General features: G+C 35.4%; 4 protein-coding genes and 1 long non-coding RNA gene across 7 annotated transcripts; 1 reads left to right on the top strand and 4 right to left on the bottom strand.

Annotated features, from left to right (window-relative positions):
* Nucleotides 1-43: 43 nt before the first annotated feature.
* On the bottom strand, nucleotides 44-1576 carry LOC149737844 (uncharacterized). The gene is made up of 2 exons (XR_016384638.1): nucleotides 1011-1576; nucleotides 44-321 (listed from the first exon to the last, which is right to left on the bottom strand). It is a non-coding gene; the product is annotated as an uncharacterized LOC149737844 (long non-coding RNA).
* A 9-nt stretch (nucleotides 1577-1585) lies between these two features.
* LOC149737843 (kelch-like protein 12) lies at nucleotides 1586-7501 on the top strand. Of its 2 annotated transcripts, none has more exons than XR_016384636.1 (13): nucleotides 1586-2015; nucleotides 2711-2831; nucleotides 2975-3128; nucleotides 3607-3824; nucleotides 4062-4211; nucleotides 4268-4385; nucleotides 4441-4517; nucleotides 4572-4758; nucleotides 4811-4966; nucleotides 6471-6533; nucleotides 6591-6710; nucleotides 6857-7020; nucleotides 7162-7501. XR_016384636.1 is itself a non-coding variant. In XM_089875047.1 (13 exons), exons 1-13 carry the CDS (start codon nucleotides 1951-1953, stop codon nucleotides 7271-7273), a joined length of 1692 nt encoding a protein of 563 aa, XP_089731173.1. In that variant the 5' UTR covers nucleotides 1586-1950; the 3' UTR covers nucleotides 7274-7501. The 2 variants fall into 2 exon arrangements, 1 of the variants encoding a protein (XP_089731173.1); XM_089875047.1 differs by having other exon boundaries at nucleotides 6870-7020.
* Nucleotides 6869-8949, bottom strand: LOC149737842 (uncharacterized). Its single transcript, XM_089875060.1, has 3 exons — nucleotides 8691-8949; nucleotides 8521-8637; nucleotides 6869-8385 (listed from the first exon to the last, which is right to left on the bottom strand). The coding sequence occupies exons 1-3, from the start codon at nucleotides 8944-8946 to the stop codon at nucleotides 8141-8143; spliced, it is 618 nt and encodes a 205-aa protein (XP_089731186.1). The 5' UTR covers nucleotides 8947-8949; the 3' UTR covers nucleotides 6869-8140.
* A 555-nt stretch (nucleotides 8950-9504) lies between these two features.
* LOC149737841 (monocarboxylate transporter 1-like) lies at nucleotides 9505-11575 on the bottom strand. Its single transcript, XM_089873684.1, has 5 exons — nucleotides 11572-11575; nucleotides 11452-11516; nucleotides 11015-11141; nucleotides 10141-10318; nucleotides 9505-9715 (listed from the first exon to the last, which is right to left on the bottom strand). The coding sequence occupies exons 1-5, from the start codon at nucleotides 11573-11575 to the stop codon at nucleotides 9571-9573; spliced, it is 519 nt and encodes a 172-aa protein (XP_089729810.1). The 3' UTR covers nucleotides 9505-9570.
* A 1852-nt stretch (nucleotides 11576-13427) lies between these two features.
* Nucleotides 13428-16643, bottom strand: LOC149737840 (microfibril-associated glycoprotein 4-like). Of its 2 annotated transcripts, none has more exons than XM_089875054.1 (8): nucleotides 16208-16643; nucleotides 15912-16060; nucleotides 15752-15848; nucleotides 15576-15672; nucleotides 15456-15520; nucleotides 13877-14672; nucleotides 13699-13822; nucleotides 13428-13557 (listed from the first exon to the last, which is right to left on the bottom strand). In XM_089875054.1, the coding sequence occupies exons 1-6, from the start codon at nucleotides 16479-16481 to the stop codon at nucleotides 14431-14433; spliced, it is 924 nt and encodes a 307-aa protein (XP_089731180.1). In that variant the 5' UTR covers nucleotides 16482-16643; the 3' UTR covers nucleotides 13428-13557; nucleotides 13699-13822; nucleotides 13877-14430. The 2 variants fall into 2 exon arrangements, with proteins under 2 accessions (XP_089731180.1, XP_089731178.1); XM_089875052.1 differs by having other exon boundaries at nucleotides 13917-14672.
* Between the last annotated feature and the right edge of the window lie 2555 nt (nucleotides 16644-19198).

Below are 19198 nucleotides of genomic sequence, written 5' to 3'. Positions count from 1 at the left end.
ACTGATAAATTTAACATGGCTTAAGCAAGGGTTTAACATGATGTGACATGGATGAAGATCTAATATGTATTGTATACGTTAAGAAAAATAAATTGCTCAAATTATAACTAGCATATGAACTGTAAAATATTATATTTATATACGTGCATGTATTGTTCATGTAGAAGTCGCAGTTTTATATCTTTGTGTTGTTTTCTTTACGACCAGAATTTTTAAACTCAAGTAACTCTGCTTTAATTGTATTCCACCAAAGCTCAGCATCCTTCTTCAGTTCCATGGTAAGCTTTGCTCTTTCCACTTTTAACTTGGTTGCTGGCCCACCTTTTAAAGCATGCCAATAAGTGCTATTAAATGTGTTCTCAAATTCGCCATATGCTACAATGCATCATCATAGTATGATATCTTTTCTTGTTGCAGTACCAACACACCAGCAGGGGCGCACCTAGGGGGTGATATAGAGACCAGACCCCCTTATTACATTTCTTTCTTTCATGTTACAGGTTCGAGAATATGTTTCACGTGATTTAGTATGGTGGGGTAAGATTAACAAGTGGCCAGATATATTTATAAAGAAGGGGCCATGTATAATGCCTCGTGGGTGTTCTATATATTAAAACGCCCCTAATCAAATGGGTACTCTTGTAAAAGGATTTTAAAAAAGTGTCCCATCTTGCCCCGGGTCCTAACTAACCCCACCTACCATATCACGTCACGTAACAAAGCCACACACTTGATAACCAAGCAATAAACCTAAGCAACAAACCGTTGGGACCCTGTACTGTCCGTGTTCTTAAAGCCACACACTTGATGACAGATAAGCAGCGGACCCGCAGTCAATATATAAAAGAGGACAGCCGTGATTGCGACAAAATCAGTCCGCCGCTTTTACTTTTAACAACAATTGCTCCAACCCAGTGGTCATTAATCTTAATGGGTTGTCCTAATTATCAACCAAACATAAAAAAACATGAAAAAATCCCGCCAAAATAATCACCCTCAAAGTAACATACCTGGTAACTCGTAAGCTGGCACGAGGTGTATGAAACAGAACATTCGTGTTATAACGACTGTCGTTTTCCGGCCACGCGAGGATAAAGTAAGTTACGTTCGTTCAACATGGGTGTCGTATTGCGATCTATATGTGTCTTTATACACCCACGATTGCTTGGTTATCAAGTGTGTGGCTTTGTTATGGGGCAAGTTTGTGGCTTTGTTACGTGACGTCATAGTAGGTGTGGTCAGTTGGGACCCAGGGTAAGATGGGACACTCGACTCCGGTCTGACAAAGCTTCATGTAAACTATTCTGCTACGTTTTTCTTTTCCCGTCTATGCACGGACTTTCGTTGTCATAACGATGATTAATATTCTTGTTTTGGGAAAATCACCGATGGAAAAAACAAAGTTTTTCCTCTTGTGTTTACTTTATATTATCACGTGATCTGTGTTAATCATTATGGTTGAGAGAATGTTGGTAAAGAGGTATACCATCGCGTGTTTGCTAACTGACGTGGTGTTTGCTCACTGACGGTATTAATAACCTACTAACTTTTAGGTCATTTAATAGGTTTCGGCAGCCCCTGACACATAAAGCAGTCAAATAAACGAGAAGAGAGGAAAATTACACCAAGTTAAAGTTATAAAATATATACTTTATTATGTGTTAATTTTTGTATTGAACATAGCTGCATACCAGCTAAGGCTGAGTCAGGTACCAGGAAGACATAATGAACATTTAATATCTTAAAAAACGGTGAAAATTAACTTTGTTATTGCAAGAAAAAGTGCTCACCCAGCGCAAGCTGGTATGTAGCTATGTTCAATCAAAAAAATAAAACAAATAATAAAGTATAATATATTTTTTACAATTTTCTATATAGATTTACAAATACACTTTGTTACAGTGCAAATTATATTAGAAAGCTTAATTGGTAGCAGATCTACACTTAAAGATGTCTTCCTCTAAGTTTCTAAGCTGTGATGGACATTTTGATTTCATCATGGACATGCTTGTCAAGTAAAATACATCTGTTTTTTACCTCATAGCCATAAAATACAATTTTTTTTTATGATAAACCTTACTTAACAATACAACTTTTGGTTACTAGTTAAAATTCCTAACCACTAAACCCTGAGATATTTCCTAATGTGTAACAACACTAATGTAGGTGGGTGTATTCTTGGGCAAGACATTTAATTGTAATAGCTCCAAATCGGTTGTTTATATTCACCCACAATTTCGGGACACTACACAAGCTACACAAGCACATTTGTCCGGCGCCGTGGCATTGTGGTTAGCGCGCCTGCCTCTAACCCAGAGGTAATGGGTTCAAGGCTCGTCGCTGCTACCATTGTGGGCGTATGTGTCCTTGGGCAAGACACTTAACGGCAATTGCTCCAACCCAGTGGTCACTAATGGGTTGTCCAAATTATTAGCCATACATAAAAATATAAAAAAAAATCCCCCCAAAAAATTATCACCCACAAAGTAACATACGCATGGTAACTCGTAAGCTGGCACGAGGTGTATTAGCACCCGTGTTATAACGACTGTCGTTTTCCGGCCACGCGAGGATAAAGTAAGTTACATACAAGCACAAGGTGTATAAAACAAACACTCGTATTATAACGACTGTCTCTGCCTCGTCAAGCGAGGATATGTATAATTGGCATTCAATTATTCACTTAAAAGATGTCATATTTTCATTTTAGGCAACGAAGCAATAGACGTTATTGTGATGTCACATTGGTAACAGAAGGACAAAAATTTCCTGCACATCGAGCAATTCTAGCTGCAAGTTGCAATTATTTTGACACTATGTTCAGTAGTCAGGTAAGAATCATGCCCACAGTAACCTATTATACCAATGATCATGTTACTGTCTTTGTAATCAACTCATAGTCAGCAGAAAATTTAGTTTAAATTTGCTGAACTATGAAAAGTAACCTCTTTACTAAGTTTTGTTTGCATTATAGATGAAAGAGGAATTTGAAAGAGTGATCAAAATAAAAGAAGTAACAAAAGTTGCAATGGAGCAAGTGATCACTTTTATTTATACGAACAAAGTTTTATTATCGGAGGAAAATATTGATGAAGTTTTGCATGCAGCTTCACTGATGCAAGTTCAAGGTGATATTTGACATAATTGTCTTGGTCAATGAATAAACGACCCTAATATATCCTCACACAGAAGGCACAGACAGGGTGTCCCATTTCATTCTTCTTGTGCGCACTTACAAGTTACCATGTATGCAACTTTATGGATGGTTGTTTTTTGTATTATTTGTAATTTTGGGCAACCCATTAGTGATCACTGAGTTAAAGCAGTAACCTTTAAATGCCATGCTTAAGTACACCGTGCATATAGAGGCAGGTACACCGTGCATCTATAAGTACAACATGCATATAGATGCAGGTACACCGTGCATATATAAGTACAACGTGCACATATAAGTACCACGTGCATATAGAGGCAGCATCGAAGTGTTTACCTTTTGTTACGCTGCAAGTGCCTAGCCACTGATATAATATAAAATAATAATTTTAAAAATAATCATGCTGTACTTCGCATAATGTTATCCTAGCCTTACATAACTGTTTTTCATAGATCTACTTGCATTAGTTATTCAATTTCTCTCGGATGAAATCTGTCCATTGAATTGTTTGCATTACCGTCAACTTGGTAAGTTGTATTCTCTCAATGATCTTGTATTGGAATGTGATCGGTGCATTTGTGAAAATTTCGATCAAGTTTCAACTCAACAAAAGTTTTTTAAAATTGATGAAGTGGAAATGGAGAAATTGATTTCTTCTGATGAATTGGTGGTAAGACAATGTGTTTAATATTGTGTGAAAAATTAAGGAAGTAACAAGATTAAGATATCTTTATTATTATATCAGCAAGCCTATGTCATTTAATCTAATAAATGTTTTGTTTACTGTGTTTATACTTTGTGAGACTGTCATCATATCTCAACCTAGTTTTTTCTTGACATTTGATTTTTATGTGCGGACTTTACCGACTAGAAGTGACAAACTAAATTTATGACTTTTAACTCTTAGATGGAGTCTGAGGAAGTTGTTTATGAGTGTATGGTTGGTTGGGTGAAACATCATCTTCAGACAAGAAAACAATATTTCCCAACTCTGTTCAAACATCTAAGATTGCAATATGTGAGACTTGATTATTTATCCAGGAACATCAGAAAAGAGGTTTAACTTGTTTCATCCAAACTGTGGTGTTGTTGTTCATTTATTTTTTCTTAAAGGAACTTGTTCGTGAATTTCTTGATTGCAGAGATTTGGTTGAAGATGCTTTTTATTTTCATATCAAACCAGATTTGTTTGAGAAACAGAAACCAAGAAAAGGTTGCTACCCATGCAAAGGTTAGCCCAATGTTGCTTTAATGTTGTCATATTTTAAACAAGGTTAACATTACAGAACTTATATTTATTCCAAACAAGCAGCAAAACATAGCGAGTTACAATATGAGTGAAAATAAGTGGTCATCACTGCAAGTAAGTGTAGATCGGGTTGTAGTTGGTCTGTAAACTTAGATTTAAACTTACCAGGTTGTTGGTGAATCTGAGCAACATGTGATGTTTATTGGCCATGATGAGATGGTGTATTGCTTTGGTTACATCTATGAAAATGGTGCTTACAAGACAAATATTTCGAAACGCTTTAATGGCATTAAATGGGAGAACCTTGCACCGATGATAAACTATCATTCTGAAGCAGCTGTTGCTTCAATACAAGGTAAATGTAATTTCCATGTTCTTCATTTGTAATAAAGTGTTTATGAATACAGGTGAAATATTTGTCTTCGGTGGATTGTCGCAATTTCAAGGGAATCTGGTGTATTATGCAAACGCCATCTCCAAATATAATCCCACCAACAATACTTGGGTAAATGCTGGGGTTCCAAATTCATTCCGAACAAAGGCATCTGCAGTTGGGGTTGGAGGTTGGGGATGTGTTTTTATATGCTTGTTTGAATGAATGTGAATAATTGAATGAAATTTATTTTGTCTATTCGGTCACGATACCGAAGACCAAGACGGGTAGTAATGGTAAAAAAAATGTAACTTATTTACCCTCGAATGTTGGTGCAAGGACAATCGATAAACGCAGATAGGAACTTTGTGGCCAATTGTGGGTGATTATTTTTTAAAGATATTTTATGATTGGCTTAGACAACCCATTGATGGTCACTTGGTTGAAGCAATTGCCGTTATGTGTCTTGCCTGAAAACACATACGCCTACAATGGTAGTGTCACGTGTATCGGAAGGTCATGATACAACGTGGTTTAGTTTGGGATTCTGACTTGGAAGTCCTCTTAGCAGACAACACACTGGTACCTTGATCAGATGGCACACGACTTTTATTCTTAATACATTCAACCTTATTCAAATAGAATCAGTTAACATCAATACAAACACCTTTTTAAAAACGTCTGACACATAACAATAAACTGTACGCCATATAGCATCATGACTACTAAACTACAAACACTTGCAATACTTTGAGAACCAAGTGGGACGACTATTTATATGCGAGATACAATGGCTAGCTCATGAAGTGTTAAACTCCATGACCGATCGTTATCAAGCATACAATAGACGTATCTGTACGCAAATTTTCTGGGGGGGAAGTTGCTCTGATAAGACAAAAGAATCAGGGCAAGAAGTACAGTAAAACAAAAGGCGAATTACAGTAAAACAAAAGGCAGACGTGTGATTAATCCGCAGGATACTGGGTTAGCAGACGAACCCATTCCCAGGATAACGCTTTGGTTGATACAAAGCATTTGTGACCATGGGCGTCGCCGAGGGGGGGCCTGAGGGGCCATGGCCCCCCCAAATTTTGAGTTTTACAGTAATGTTATTGGTGAAAAAATAAAATAAAGTGTTACACGTGCTAAACAGTTATGTTCAAATGGGGGATCTCGATCCGGTTCCGGATCTTTTTTCAAATTAAAAGAAAAAAAAGAAAACATTTAAGCCTGTTTTTAAATTTCTTACACATGCTAAATGATGAGGTGCCAATCCCTATTATGACGCAAATAATCGCTGTGTGAAATTCTATTATGTTGTAATTAGTTGCCAGGTCAAACAATCGCTATTATGATGGATGAACTCACATGTGAATCCATACTATTTCGTAATAAACAGTCTACCTGCTAGCTAAGAAAAACAAATCTCAAATTTTGTGACAAAAATGGCTTTTGGTAGGCAACAGATAGCAGTGTACCTAGAACCCCTAATCCATAGGTTACAGGCTGGCATGCTAGCCATTCGGCCCAGTGCCAGAGGATTTGTTCATTCTTTCATTATACTTAATATGTGTATCAGGTGTACAAATTCTATAGTCTTACGTGTGTAAGGTTTGTTTCACCTTAAATGAAAAACACACAATTTTTGCTTTTTATTCAAACTATAAAAATATTTATTTTTTATGATTTTTCAGATGTTGCATATCTTTGTGGAGGTTATGAACAGGGTAATGGTGGACAAAGAAATACTACAACAGGTTTACTTGTTTAGAAATACCAATGGTAGCAAATAGTGCTTGATATTCTTTTTACAGTTTGTGCAAAAGTTAAGGTGTATGACTCCGTAAGTTATACATGGAAAGCAGGAAACAACATGTTGGAAGGAAGAGCTTCGTGTGCTGTTGTGCATTTTGATGAAAAAATATTTGTTTTTGGTAACTTGGTCATTGTGTTACTTTAATTCAGTGTTATAATATGTAAGGACTAGTTCTGTTCTAAATTTAAAGAAGTTATATTTTCAATATAACGGTTGTTAAAATGACAAGAAGTTATCTTCATTAAACTGATAAATTAATTCAAGGAAAAACTGCCAGGTGGATATGGTTCAAACAACACTCTATTAACAAGTGGTGAATTCATGAACATTGCTGATGGAGTTTGGACGATGTTAACAAACAACATTCCTTTTCAACTTGGTGAAGTTTCTGCTTGTTGTGTTGATGACCACATTGCAATGTATGGAAGGTGGGATGTGCAGTTTTGGATAACACAATATTTAAACATTATATCTTTGTACAAGTTTAATTTGAAAGTTTTATGAGATAATCTATTGCAATAATAATAATAATGTATTTTAAGCAATTAATTCAAATGTAATCATACCAGTTCCAAACCTGGACATATTGCACTGTACAACACAAACAATGGTGAATGGAGAACTTTTGTGGAAGAAGGACAGAATTTGTTCAATGGAAGAGGATGCTTTATGGCAAAATAAAAACGGCCCAATTTCTAAATTTGTATCCAATTATACCAACATTGTTTTGTTTTAATGTTTTATTAAATCTTTTTTATTTGGGTATACTAACTACAAAGAGATGCTCAAATGTGATTTAAACTAAACATATTCAGCTGTTCGTGTTAAAAATTAATTTTGAATGTGCTGAATCTATTTTGGTTGAAACCGCTTTTTAGTTGACGCCAAGAAATATATTTAAACATACATGTTTTGTGATTCACAAGAAGTCGGGATAAATTGGTACACAATTCTCTGTTTATTTGGATTAATACATGAATTTATTATAAGGAACACTTAAAAATTAATCGAAATAATATTGTACGCTTTAAAAATTAGGTATAAAGCGACCAGAAGGTTAACTTGTGTAAGTTTACAATTCTGGTGTCAGAGTTATACAAAGTTTCATGTTCTGTTTTATAAAAACTAGTTTCACCTCAACATAGTGAACTATTTGTTGTAATTGAATTTTTACATATGTGATAATGTTAAATATATAATGTGACTTTTTAAACTAAGATTTTCTTAACATATTCTTAATTGAATAAATATAGCAATCCCCAAAAGGATAATTTTGACATATCTTAGTGGGTAATCCCCACTCTATCTAGGCCTACGGCTACATGGAGACCGAAAACCGCTTTGTTGGGTATTTCTGGTTTATTTTTGGTCGAATTTGTTCGTTTGTGGTAGTATAAGTGTTAATTAAAATTATGCTAATTTTATTAGGTGCCTATTTATTAGAGCCGTGCTCTCTTGTATTTTTTACGAACGATTTGGCTTTCTTTTCACTGCAGAAGTTCAGTGAGTGATAGGGTTTTATATTTGTATGCATCTTGAATAATTTGATTAAACTTGTTGAGCCTTCTTGTGGTTTAGTGGGGTGTCTGAACCTTTTTGCCTCACGTGGTCGTTCCGAATCACTGCATCCGGAATAACTTCTAAGTTCGGTAGACGATGACGTAGAACAATAGGGAGAATTGATGTGGTAAATGCACAAGCGAAAAAGAGTCCACCACACATATAAAATGCGGGAACATACGAACCGGTGACGTCGTATATTGCTCCTGATACAACCGACCCAGTTACCATGCCTAAATTGCGAATATTAATTTAGTACTATTGTATGGTTGAAACAGTTATGTAGTTATACATTGGAAAATATAAAATACTTTAGTTTTAAAAGTTATATTTAAATTGTTGGAAAACCGTTGATTTTATATTGTTACCTATGGCCAGCGTAAGGTTTGCATATCCCCATACATCAATCCCCAGTTCATCTCCAAAGAATTGCATCGTGGAAGCAAACATCAGAGAATGAAGACTTGATGACATGCACGCTGTCACTGTTAAAAAGTTAAGTTTACAACTCACAAACTTTTGGTTATTGTTTCATTACAAATTGCGTAAGCGTAGACGACTCCCAGATATTTCCACTGTGGCGTTAGCATTGTTACAAGGCCTGCCATTACTGAACAAACAACATAAACGGACGCGAGACTAAATCTTCTGCATGAATCTTCCCCAAACATTGAACCGTAAGCCATAATCTTTTCACCAATAACAGCGGCAAGTATTCTGCCAACAAAAGAGGCAACCCCGTATGCAGTTAATACCCAAGCTCCGGTTGCAGACGGTATACCGATACTTTCCATGTAATCAATCTGCAAGAAACATATGTAAGCATCTCGTTACCTGAAATTACTCATTTTTTTCAAGTCTACTTACTAAAAACACATGAGGCAGGAAAAAGTTTACACTCCAGCATAAAGTTGCAAACAACCACAAATAGAAGGCGGGTGTTTTACACAAGGTTATAAACGTTTCACATCTGTTTGGCTTAGTCAGTTCTGTATTCGTCTCTATGAAACAATATAGGATGAAACTAATAACATAACTGTTTGTTGGTAACATACCTTCAGTGGCAGATGTCTTCACTACCGGCTTAAATGTGGCTACGCATGGTATGCCAACTACAAATACAATAGACGCAAATATCTGAAATTTTCGGCGCCAACCAAGTTTCGACACAAGAACTTCTGATATAATTGTGGAAAACAGCGCACCTGCGAAGATAAAAGTGATGAAACATAATTTCGTACAAAACTACATTGCTGAAGGTAAAGAATTGAAAAATGGACGAAAAGTTATTATATTTGGTACGACCATAGGCGCATGCGTGGTGGCGTCACGGCGTATGCGTATGACCCAGATATATTATAACACCTAAAGCTTAACATGGTTTTAGGAATATATCCTTGAACATATATGTGTATAGGCTATTTGTTTAAATCTGCCTCACCAAACGAGATGCCACCCGAAGTAATCCCGGTGGCAAGAGCTTGATTCTTCTTAGGGAAGTAAGAACCAACCAACACCATGCCCGCGTTGAGAATAAAGTTTAAAAATATGCCAAACAAAACACTGTTGGAAAAGTAAATTGACAAGTTAACTGACTGTTTGTGAATACATCCTATTTTATTTTAAACGTTTTTTTCGTACTCGTGCAAATGGATCAGTTCAGTAAACACGTGGAGAATTTTATGGGCGTCCATAAAGTACCGTTAATTGCATTTGGTAGGACTGGGAATATGGACCACCTTTTCATTTTATTTTCTCATCCCATTTGGAAGTTAACAAAGAACATTCAAATAATTGTAGAATCGCATCCTCGTGACCTCTATGTACCGTTGTTAATTGTTTAAAACATAATCACGATATTTGGATAATATGTGCTAAAGGTGTCCCATATTCTTCACTGCATATCTGCAAATGCGATAGAACAGTAAACACGTAGACAGATTTATTAGGCTCCTGTTATTTGCATAACATTTTTTAATTATTTATACCTGTAGGTGAGAAACATCAAATACAGATTACGAACGAACGACGTTGCTAGCAAAGCAGCTGAAGCTCCAATTACTCCAATCAACGCAACATATCGCGCACCAAGACGACTTTGAATAAGGATGTTGCTCACTGGTGAAAAACCTGTTGTAAATCCAACAACCAACGATCCAATCCAACCTTTAAGAACGTATTTTGTCAATTTACTATATAGTAGGGTGGGGGGAGATGGGACAACTTTTCAATCTATTTTCTTTTCCAATTTGGTAGTAAACAAACATTTAACAATTTTTTTATAAAACTTTATCCTCACGGCTCCCATAGACCGTTGTTTATTGTTTAAAACACGATCAGGATATTTAGTTATTATGTGCCAAAGGTGTCCCATCTTCTCCCACCCTACTATATAGTAGGTTGGGAAAAGATTGTCCATGTTTTTTTGGCTGGTAAGCAAAGAATAATAAAACATCCTTACGATTTTTAAAGAGCATTAATTATTAAAAAAATATATCGGACATTATTTGCTTACAGTTTCCATCTTACCATAACACACGCACGCTATAATATGCTAGAAAGATACCATTGCTATTTATTTATATACGCTAGCTCCGCTAACTATTTTATTGCTGAGCATATTCCTTTAGTTTGACCTTGTCATCATAGCATACGAGTAATTTGTCATAACGTCAGTGAAAAAACAAATGAATGAATGTAACTTATTTTAGCCTCGCGTGGCTGGAAAACGAGAGTCGTTATATAATACGGGTGTTCATGCACCTCGTGCCAGCTTACGAATTGGCATGTATGTTACTTTTGTGGGTAATAATTTTTAATATGATTATGTAAATAATATTAATATGATAGCTATACTCGTACCGGATTCGAATCTAGTAGCATTAAATTCATCAGATAATGGAGATACGATTGTACCAAAACTTGTTAATTCTAAAGTCGGCGCTGCAACGGCAAAGAAGGCTGCCATTACTACGACCCAGCACCATTTCTGAAAACATAATGTTTATAAAAGTATATAGTATGGTGGTAAATATATTTTTTGTCATTCTATTTCTTCGTCCCAACTTTTCATTCTATTTTCTCGTTCTATTTGGTAGTAAACAAGGAACATTCAAAGAAATATAAACCATATATCCTTACATCTTCCATAGACAGTTGTTAATTGTTTAAAACACGATTGGGATTTGATATTATGTGCTAAAAGTGTCCTGTTCTATCCCACAGTACTATCATAGTATACTGAAATGACTTTAATATACTATGGTACCATATAAAGGTACTTCGATTTCTATACTGACTTTTATCAGATGGTTTTGTATACGTTGAAGCACAGAACCGTAATGTTCGGAATCATTTTCATCACCTACAATAAATTTCGTTTCATCTTAACTAATTCTCAATTCATTAAACGCACTTACTCATAATATTGAAAGAACTCAAACTTCAGGTTAAACCAATGGTTCTAATTCTACTAGCGTTTACCTCGGAAGATTTTTAAGTTAAAATGCTATACTGCGTAAGTAAAATAAATGATGCGGCACGATCTGGTTAAATCCTACTTTACGCATGGTTGCTTGTCATTTTATAAAATCTCTTTAAGTCGAATACAAAACGAAGGTACCTGAAAGTTGCCTTGAAATCTGTTAATAGTTATACAGTATGTTTCAGAGTGTTACACTAAAAACTTAATCAGTTTAGTGTTTTGTCCATTTACCACGCAGTGTTCTTAACGATTAATATACATTTTTACAACATGGTGTTCGCCTTATTATTTTTAGCAATGTCATTTCTCATTGCATCGCTCAGTTTAAAACTACATCGCATTTGTTTTTGTTGTTGTTGTAATGCTTTATCGGCATTAGCTGTGACGCATTGTAATATAGGCTACTGCATTTTACAAATTCTGACACTGCTATATAGTAGGAGGGGAGGGGGGGAGATGGGACACCTTTTCATTCTATTTTTTCGTACATTTTGGTAGTAAACAAAGAACATTCGAGGAATTATAAAACCTTGTCCTCGCGACTTTCACAGATCGTTGTTAATTGTTTAAAACACGACCAGGATATTTATATATTTTGTGCTAAAGGTGTCTCATCTTCCCCCACCCCACTATATGTTATATTCCTAATAACTGTATGTGTATCTTATAGAAAACGGTATAGCGGAAAATTTGTGACCAAACAACAGTTGGTAAAACACGCTTACAGTTAAAGACATGTTTACATTTAGTTGGAAGGAAATAACCGTGTTCGCTAACAACACCTAGACCATAATATAAGTTTAAAAAGTGTTCACATCTACTGAACACGATTTTTATGGACTTTGGTTGAAATATATCAAACAAACAATGCTAAGTTAAAACCTACAGTTAATGGACTGCAAGCAATTGTGCCACAGACATACTGTTATATTAGAAGCTCCTTTGATATAAAAAGCAAGAAAAACGTTAAAGGTAACCGTTTTTAATAGGGCAAATATATATAGCTGCAGACGTACTTTTAAACTGTCATTTATTTTGCTACTACATTAAGTGGTACTCTAGTAAGGTAAAGCCATTTTGCTCTCAGACAAAACAAAATTTAAGGAATAGTTTTGACCAACGTGGTTTTGACTGGCTACCTAGCGTCACCTGCTGGTTGTCCTTTCTGTTTCCTTTCGCCAGTGAATTATAACGTCACTTTCCTGCATGTGATAAATATTGTATCTAACAAGTGTATATAATTTTGTAAGAACAGAAAATTGATAATAACTATTATTAAAGTTTACACGTTTGCTACAAATTGGTATTGCTGCACCATGTTTTGCACAAACCTCTTCTTATAAATTATCTCCAAGTGCAAAGGACTGAATTTCGAATATAGCAAACCTATTAAAGTTTTGCAATAAAAACCTACAAATACACTACAATATAGGGAAAGAAAGGACGCAAAATTGAAATGGTTTATAATAGTGTTCTGCAACTTGAAGTTACCTACCTACGTTTCTTTGCCATAAAAACTTTATATTTATAACTTTAAAACGATATTTTGTGTTGTTTTTTATCAGAAATTGATGTCATTTTGACCCCTGCCTACTTTCCTCATGTTTATTTCGCAGTTTTTTTTACAAAACTAAAACTGGTTTTATGAGTCAAAATTAAACTGTACGAAATATTCAGGTTTTTTATTATTAATCTATTTTTAGATTAAACTTGGAAACTAGTTTAATCCTTTGCACTTGCAAACTTGAATTTAATTTTTTTCTATTTGTTTTGTTAAAAACATCAAACAAGTAAATGCATCATGGTTTATTTATGTTGACAACCATGTTTTGCATTTGCGGGATCTTCTAATAATCAGGGGGATAGTCGTTAAAGCTTTCAGCCACAATATCATCGTTCAATTCTTGCAACAAGTCTTTAACTGAAACGATAAAAACCGATTAAAATATGTCTAACTGACGTCACATTTATATAACATTTATATAAAATCCAAACGATTTGGAAAAATTTGAATCAGTATTAAAACAAACATATTTTAACAAAGTAGGAAATGGTTGCTTACCAATTTGAGGCTTTGCTTGATTATAATTCCAATTGGTCCATCTAGGCGCACCACATACGTTATCAGCTGTGCTAATAACAAGGAGTCCGATGACAAGCATGAGGTGAAGCGCTGACTTATTCATCTGTAGAAACAAATATTTATTACAAGACACAACTAAAACAAACCAACCACTCACATTGCCTTCTTAACAAAGAAACAAAGAAATGATTTCATACCCGAACTCGCTGGCTTTACAATGCAAACGTGGATCGATTTCTCAAAACGCTTTAGTAAAGAAAAAAAGTTTTGCAGTTTCCCCGAAGTGGTTCAAGCTCTCTGTTGTAACGAACCAGCGCTAGTCTGCTGGCTTAAACTTTCGAAAAAAATGGCAAATCAGGAAAGATACAGTTTTATTAACAGTGACATAATCACGGCTGATAGAGGACTCCCTATGCGTTCTCTCTTCACAATCAAGACTGTCTTGAAATGCCTTAGCCACTCATGTGATAGACAAGTCGCATATTCAATAGTCACCCATAGAAGAAATGTGGCGTAACACTAAATGAGTTAATTTTTTTGCGGCGCTCTTAAAATACAAGCAGGGCATTTGACTCGCGGGCACGATTACGAGTTACGAAATAAGGAACTTCGAGTGGGATTGTTATTTTTTGGGGATTGGTCTTTTTCTGTTTGTCTAAAATGATTGAAGCAATGTACAAGATGACGTGTTACATAAAAGGGCACAGATTGTCATTTTTTTCGCAACTTCATTTCCGAAATCTTCAAAGAGTAATGGTAGCCTCGCCACGGTTGCCAGTTCACTCCATTCGCATACGAATCATGATGTCCGTTTAGGTAGAGGCCGTTTAAGTTAGCGGAATGACATGCAGTGTACCACCATCCACCCTTGTAGCTCTCTGCGCAATTTCCTCTAGCATAGCTATCTTGGTCACGATCCTTAGTAGAAAAACTCCCTGATGCAATGGCCGAACCTAACCACAACAGAAGAATTAAAGTCTTCAATGAATGAATGAATGAATGAAAGTAACTCACTTTATCATCGCGTGGCCGGAAAACGACAGTCGTTATCACACGAGTTTAACACCTCGTGCCAGCTTATGATTTACCATATATATTACTTCGTGGGGTTTGTATGTGAATGCTTAATACAAATATCTTTTCAATCGGCTTCAACTTCAGAAAGTTGTTTTTAACATGCTATACCTACACTGTAACATTGTATTGTTCGTACATCGATTAATAAATATTCTAGCCTATAAATGCATATTGTAATTGATAATAACTATTTCTAAACTTTTTTTTGCTACACATTGGTTATTGCTACACCATGTTTTCGCACAAGCCGCTTTTTATAAATTATCTCCAGGTGCAAGTGATTTAATATTTTTAATATATTATCTTGTTAGTACATCAGTTTATTGTATTTAAATTACTCCCTAGGTATAAAGTATTTAATTCAAAGTAAAACTTTTAAACTTCGGGTTTGTAAACTTACAAAACTACAATGTGGGGAAAGACATACATTTTTATATATTAATGGCATTCTACAACTTGTAGTTAATCTACCGAAATTAACCGACTGTGCTAGTTTTGCCAAGCCCCGTCTTCGCCCCCTGTATATATATAATGCGCGTTTAATACGACACGAAACAAAACTAATTTTACCACTTCTTGTATAACTGTGAAATGATTACTAGATTATAAGCAGGAGAAAGCGTTTGACGTTTTAAAACTTAATAGTTGTTTTCTCTTACCTGCATTACCACTGTAGCCAGATACAGCAAGTGCATACAAAGGCGCCCCCGACACAACGAAATTGCTAAAACGAAAAGTAATGATTATCCTTTGTTATAAAATATTTTCGGACAAATTACCTGTATACTGCATGACTTCTATTACCGTCAAAATCTTCCAAGTCGACTCTCATTTCGTATTCATTATTGGCAGTTAAATTGTGAATCAAATTCAAGCCTAAATATACAATGAAAAGCTTTATATAGTTCTCTATGATAATGGCCAATACGGTTTTATAAGAGGCTTCAATTCCTACCAAGCCAAAATTCGCCTTCTAAGTTACCAAAACCGGAAAGATAATCGTTCCAACCCCTAAAAAAGTTTTCTGAGCCGTCTTGACGTCTTTGAAATACCTTTAGAAACGGGATTGTTTAAGTTTAAAAACAAAAAATTGATGTAGGCTACTGTCAGCATACCACCCAGCCACCACCATCAGTTACTAAATCGCAATAAACTTGAACGCCAACTTGTGAACCAGGATAAGGGTATATGGTGTAAACTCCGCCTTTCGACCAGATCGGTTTCCTTGTTGAGACATCCTGGCATGAGCGTGGCATCAGCAATCCTAAGAGTTAAATGAACGATTTTAACTTGCGGCAACGACAGTCGTTTTAAAACAGATGTTCTGTTTCATGCACCTTGAGTCCGATTATAAATTACAACGTATGTAACTTTCTGGTAGGTTTTAAAGCAAATTTCGAATATTACACACGTTTTATATTGTTTACTTCTTCTCGAAGTTGACGAACTTCGCTTTCTTCGCCACAGCCGGTGCATAGTTGCCCTTCGTCGCCCTTTTGTCCCTTTGGGCCTGCAGGTCCAGTCGGACCTTTTTTACCCGGTGGGCCAGCTTGCACAAAAGCGCCTTTCGTAGTTTGAGCTCCAAGGACGTGACCGCATTCCATACGACAAGATTCAAGAGTTACTTGGCCATTTACCAAACATACGAAACAGAGAATGAACACAGGCGACAGTAACTGAAGCATACCTGTATGTTAGGGTTGTACGCAGCCCAAGAAGAAAGAAAATGATATTTATTAAGGTAATATGGGAAACAAATGACCTTCTTTGTCTATTTAACCTTTAAACACACCGTTTATACATGTTTCTCTGTTTCTAAAACAAACAATTAAAACTAAACTAAACAATTAATCTACAGCAGGAATCGCTTTATAACTGTTAGTGGAAACCAACAACCGTGGGTAGTAAATTTTCAACTAAACCAACCAGTACTTACCCCCAAGACTCGAGTATTTGTATTTACAATAACGCGGACTTGCTCGAGACTGGTCTGAGTTCAACGATTTAATTATTAACTTTCATTAGAGCCGCAAATCAAAAGTGCAAAGTAAATCTTTTGTTTGATCAAAACAACTTTGATTGGTTATGTTTCAACGAAACATTATTTCAATCACGCTTTGGCAAAAAAGAGTTTGACATATAGTAGTGTGGGGGGAGATGGAACACGTATCGCATAGTATTTAATCGATTACAGAAAGTTTTTACAAAACATCAATTTTATCACGCTTTTGCAATCAGTAGCTTGATGTGTGACGTAAGTACATGACTTTCGCTCCATCGTTGTTTGCAGTCAAGAGTAGTTCAATCCATTGTTACATGAAAAGTAAATTTGACGTTATTTTGTCTCCAAAATAATACAGCGGGTACAGTTAAATGCATGTTTTTCGTTAAGTTACAGCTACACTTCTAAAAAACATCGGTAATTGATTTTTTGTATAAAAAAAAGTAAAAAATAGATTTAGAAACCGTTAATTTGTGACATTTTAATCGTTTAATAGGGGTAATGTTATATATTTCGCAAAAATGTAGCGCTTTCCCACAAAAAACGCAAATAAAACCTCAGAAGTTTGTTTCAACCCATTGTGGAAGTCATCGATTTTGGACACACAATGGCGACAGTTGAACCACTCGATGTTTTTTTAACTCTGTTTGTTAAGTAGGGCAAAGAAAAGAATGTTTAAAATTGATTTTCAACGCGTACACTATTATATCGTGTTATTTACGTGTATTCCTAATAATAGATACACTTATTAGTTAATATTAACAGTGGTTTAAAACTGTCCCGTGTTACCTTGTGTTTTTTCGAATTTGTAAAATTTTTCCTGTTGTGAAAATTTCACCTGTGAGGTATAAATTATTAAGTTAAAAGCATTCCTAATAAAGTTTGGCAATGAAACTTACAAATAAACTACAATTTAGGGAAAGATGGGACACAAAATTAAAATATTTTATAATAGTGTTCTGCAACTTGTAGTTATATATCGAAATTAACCGGCTGTGCAAGTTTTTTTCGCCATGTAAACTTTATATTTATAACTTTAAAACTATATTTTGTGTTATTTTTATCTCAAATTAAAGTTATATCGACCCCTGCCTATTTTCCTCATGTTTATATCTCATTTTTTTCACAAAAACTAAAACTGGTTTTATTAGACTAAATCAAACTGTTACAAAATATTCAAGCTTTTTTTAATAACCTTTGAAACTAGTTTCAAACTTGTTCGTAAAAAATCTCGCCTGACAAGGTGTCCCATCTCCCCCACCCTGCCATATATTTCAATTTAACAAACAGGACTTTTTTTATAATTTTCTATCCGTTAAAAACATCAAACAAGTAAATGCATCATGGTTTATTTATATTGACAACCATGTTTTGCATTTGCGGGATCTTCTAATAATCAGGGGGATAGTCGTTAAAGCTTTCAGCCACAATATCATCGTTCAATTCTTGCAACAAGTCTTCAACTGAAACGATAAAAAACGGATTTAAATCCGTCTAACTGACGCCACATTTATACATTACTTGTATGTACTTCTACAAAAATATAAACGATTCGGAAAACTTATAAATCAGTATTAAAACAAAACATATTTCATCGGAGTAGGGAATGATTGCTTATACCATTTTGAGGCTTTACTTATAATTCCAATCGGTCCAACTTTTCGCACAACACATATTGTTAGATGTGCTAATAACAAGGAGTCCGATGACAAGCATGAGGTGAAGCGCTGACTTATTCATCTGCAGAAACAAATATTTAATACAAGACACAACTAAATCAAACCAATCACTCACTTTGCCTTTTTAACAAAGAAATGATTTCATACCCGAACTTGCTGGCTATATAATGCAAACGAGCATCGATTTCTCAAAACGCTTTGGTAAAGAAAAAAGTTTTGCAGTTTCCCCGAAGTGTTTCAAGCTCGCTTTGTTGTAACGAACCAGCGCTGGAGTACTGGCTTAAATTTTCGCCAAAAGCTGACGGTAAATCAGGAAAGATACAGTTTCATTAACAGGGACATAAGCGCGGCTGATAGAGGACTCCCTATGCGTTCTCTCTTTACAATCAAGACTACGTCTCGAAATGCCTGAGCCGCTCACGTGACAGGCAAGTCGCATATTCGATAATCACCCATAGAAGAAATGTGGCGTAACACTGAATGAGTTAAATCGCGCAAATAAAACCCAGACCTTCCTATGAACAAAAACAAAACTTAAACAAAACGAAAAAGAGCAGCAAGTGCTTAACAAACCAAGTACTTCCCAACAGTGTTTGTATTTATTGCTTACAAGTGGGCAGGGAAGGCAAACGCACTCGAAAATATAAAAGGTATAGAAATAAATGGCTGGTTTATTACACCAGTCCTTGAGCAAAACAGCCATGTTCATCAGTACCCATCT

The sequence above is a fragment of the Ciona robusta genome, chromosome 3 (assembly GCF_009617815.1).
Source record: "Ciona robusta chromosome 3, ASM961781v2".
Taxonomy (NCBI): domain Eukaryota; kingdom Metazoa; phylum Chordata; class Ascidiacea; order Phlebobranchia; family Cionidae; genus Ciona; species Ciona robusta.
This window is presented reverse-complemented; position numbering and strand designations above follow the sequence as displayed.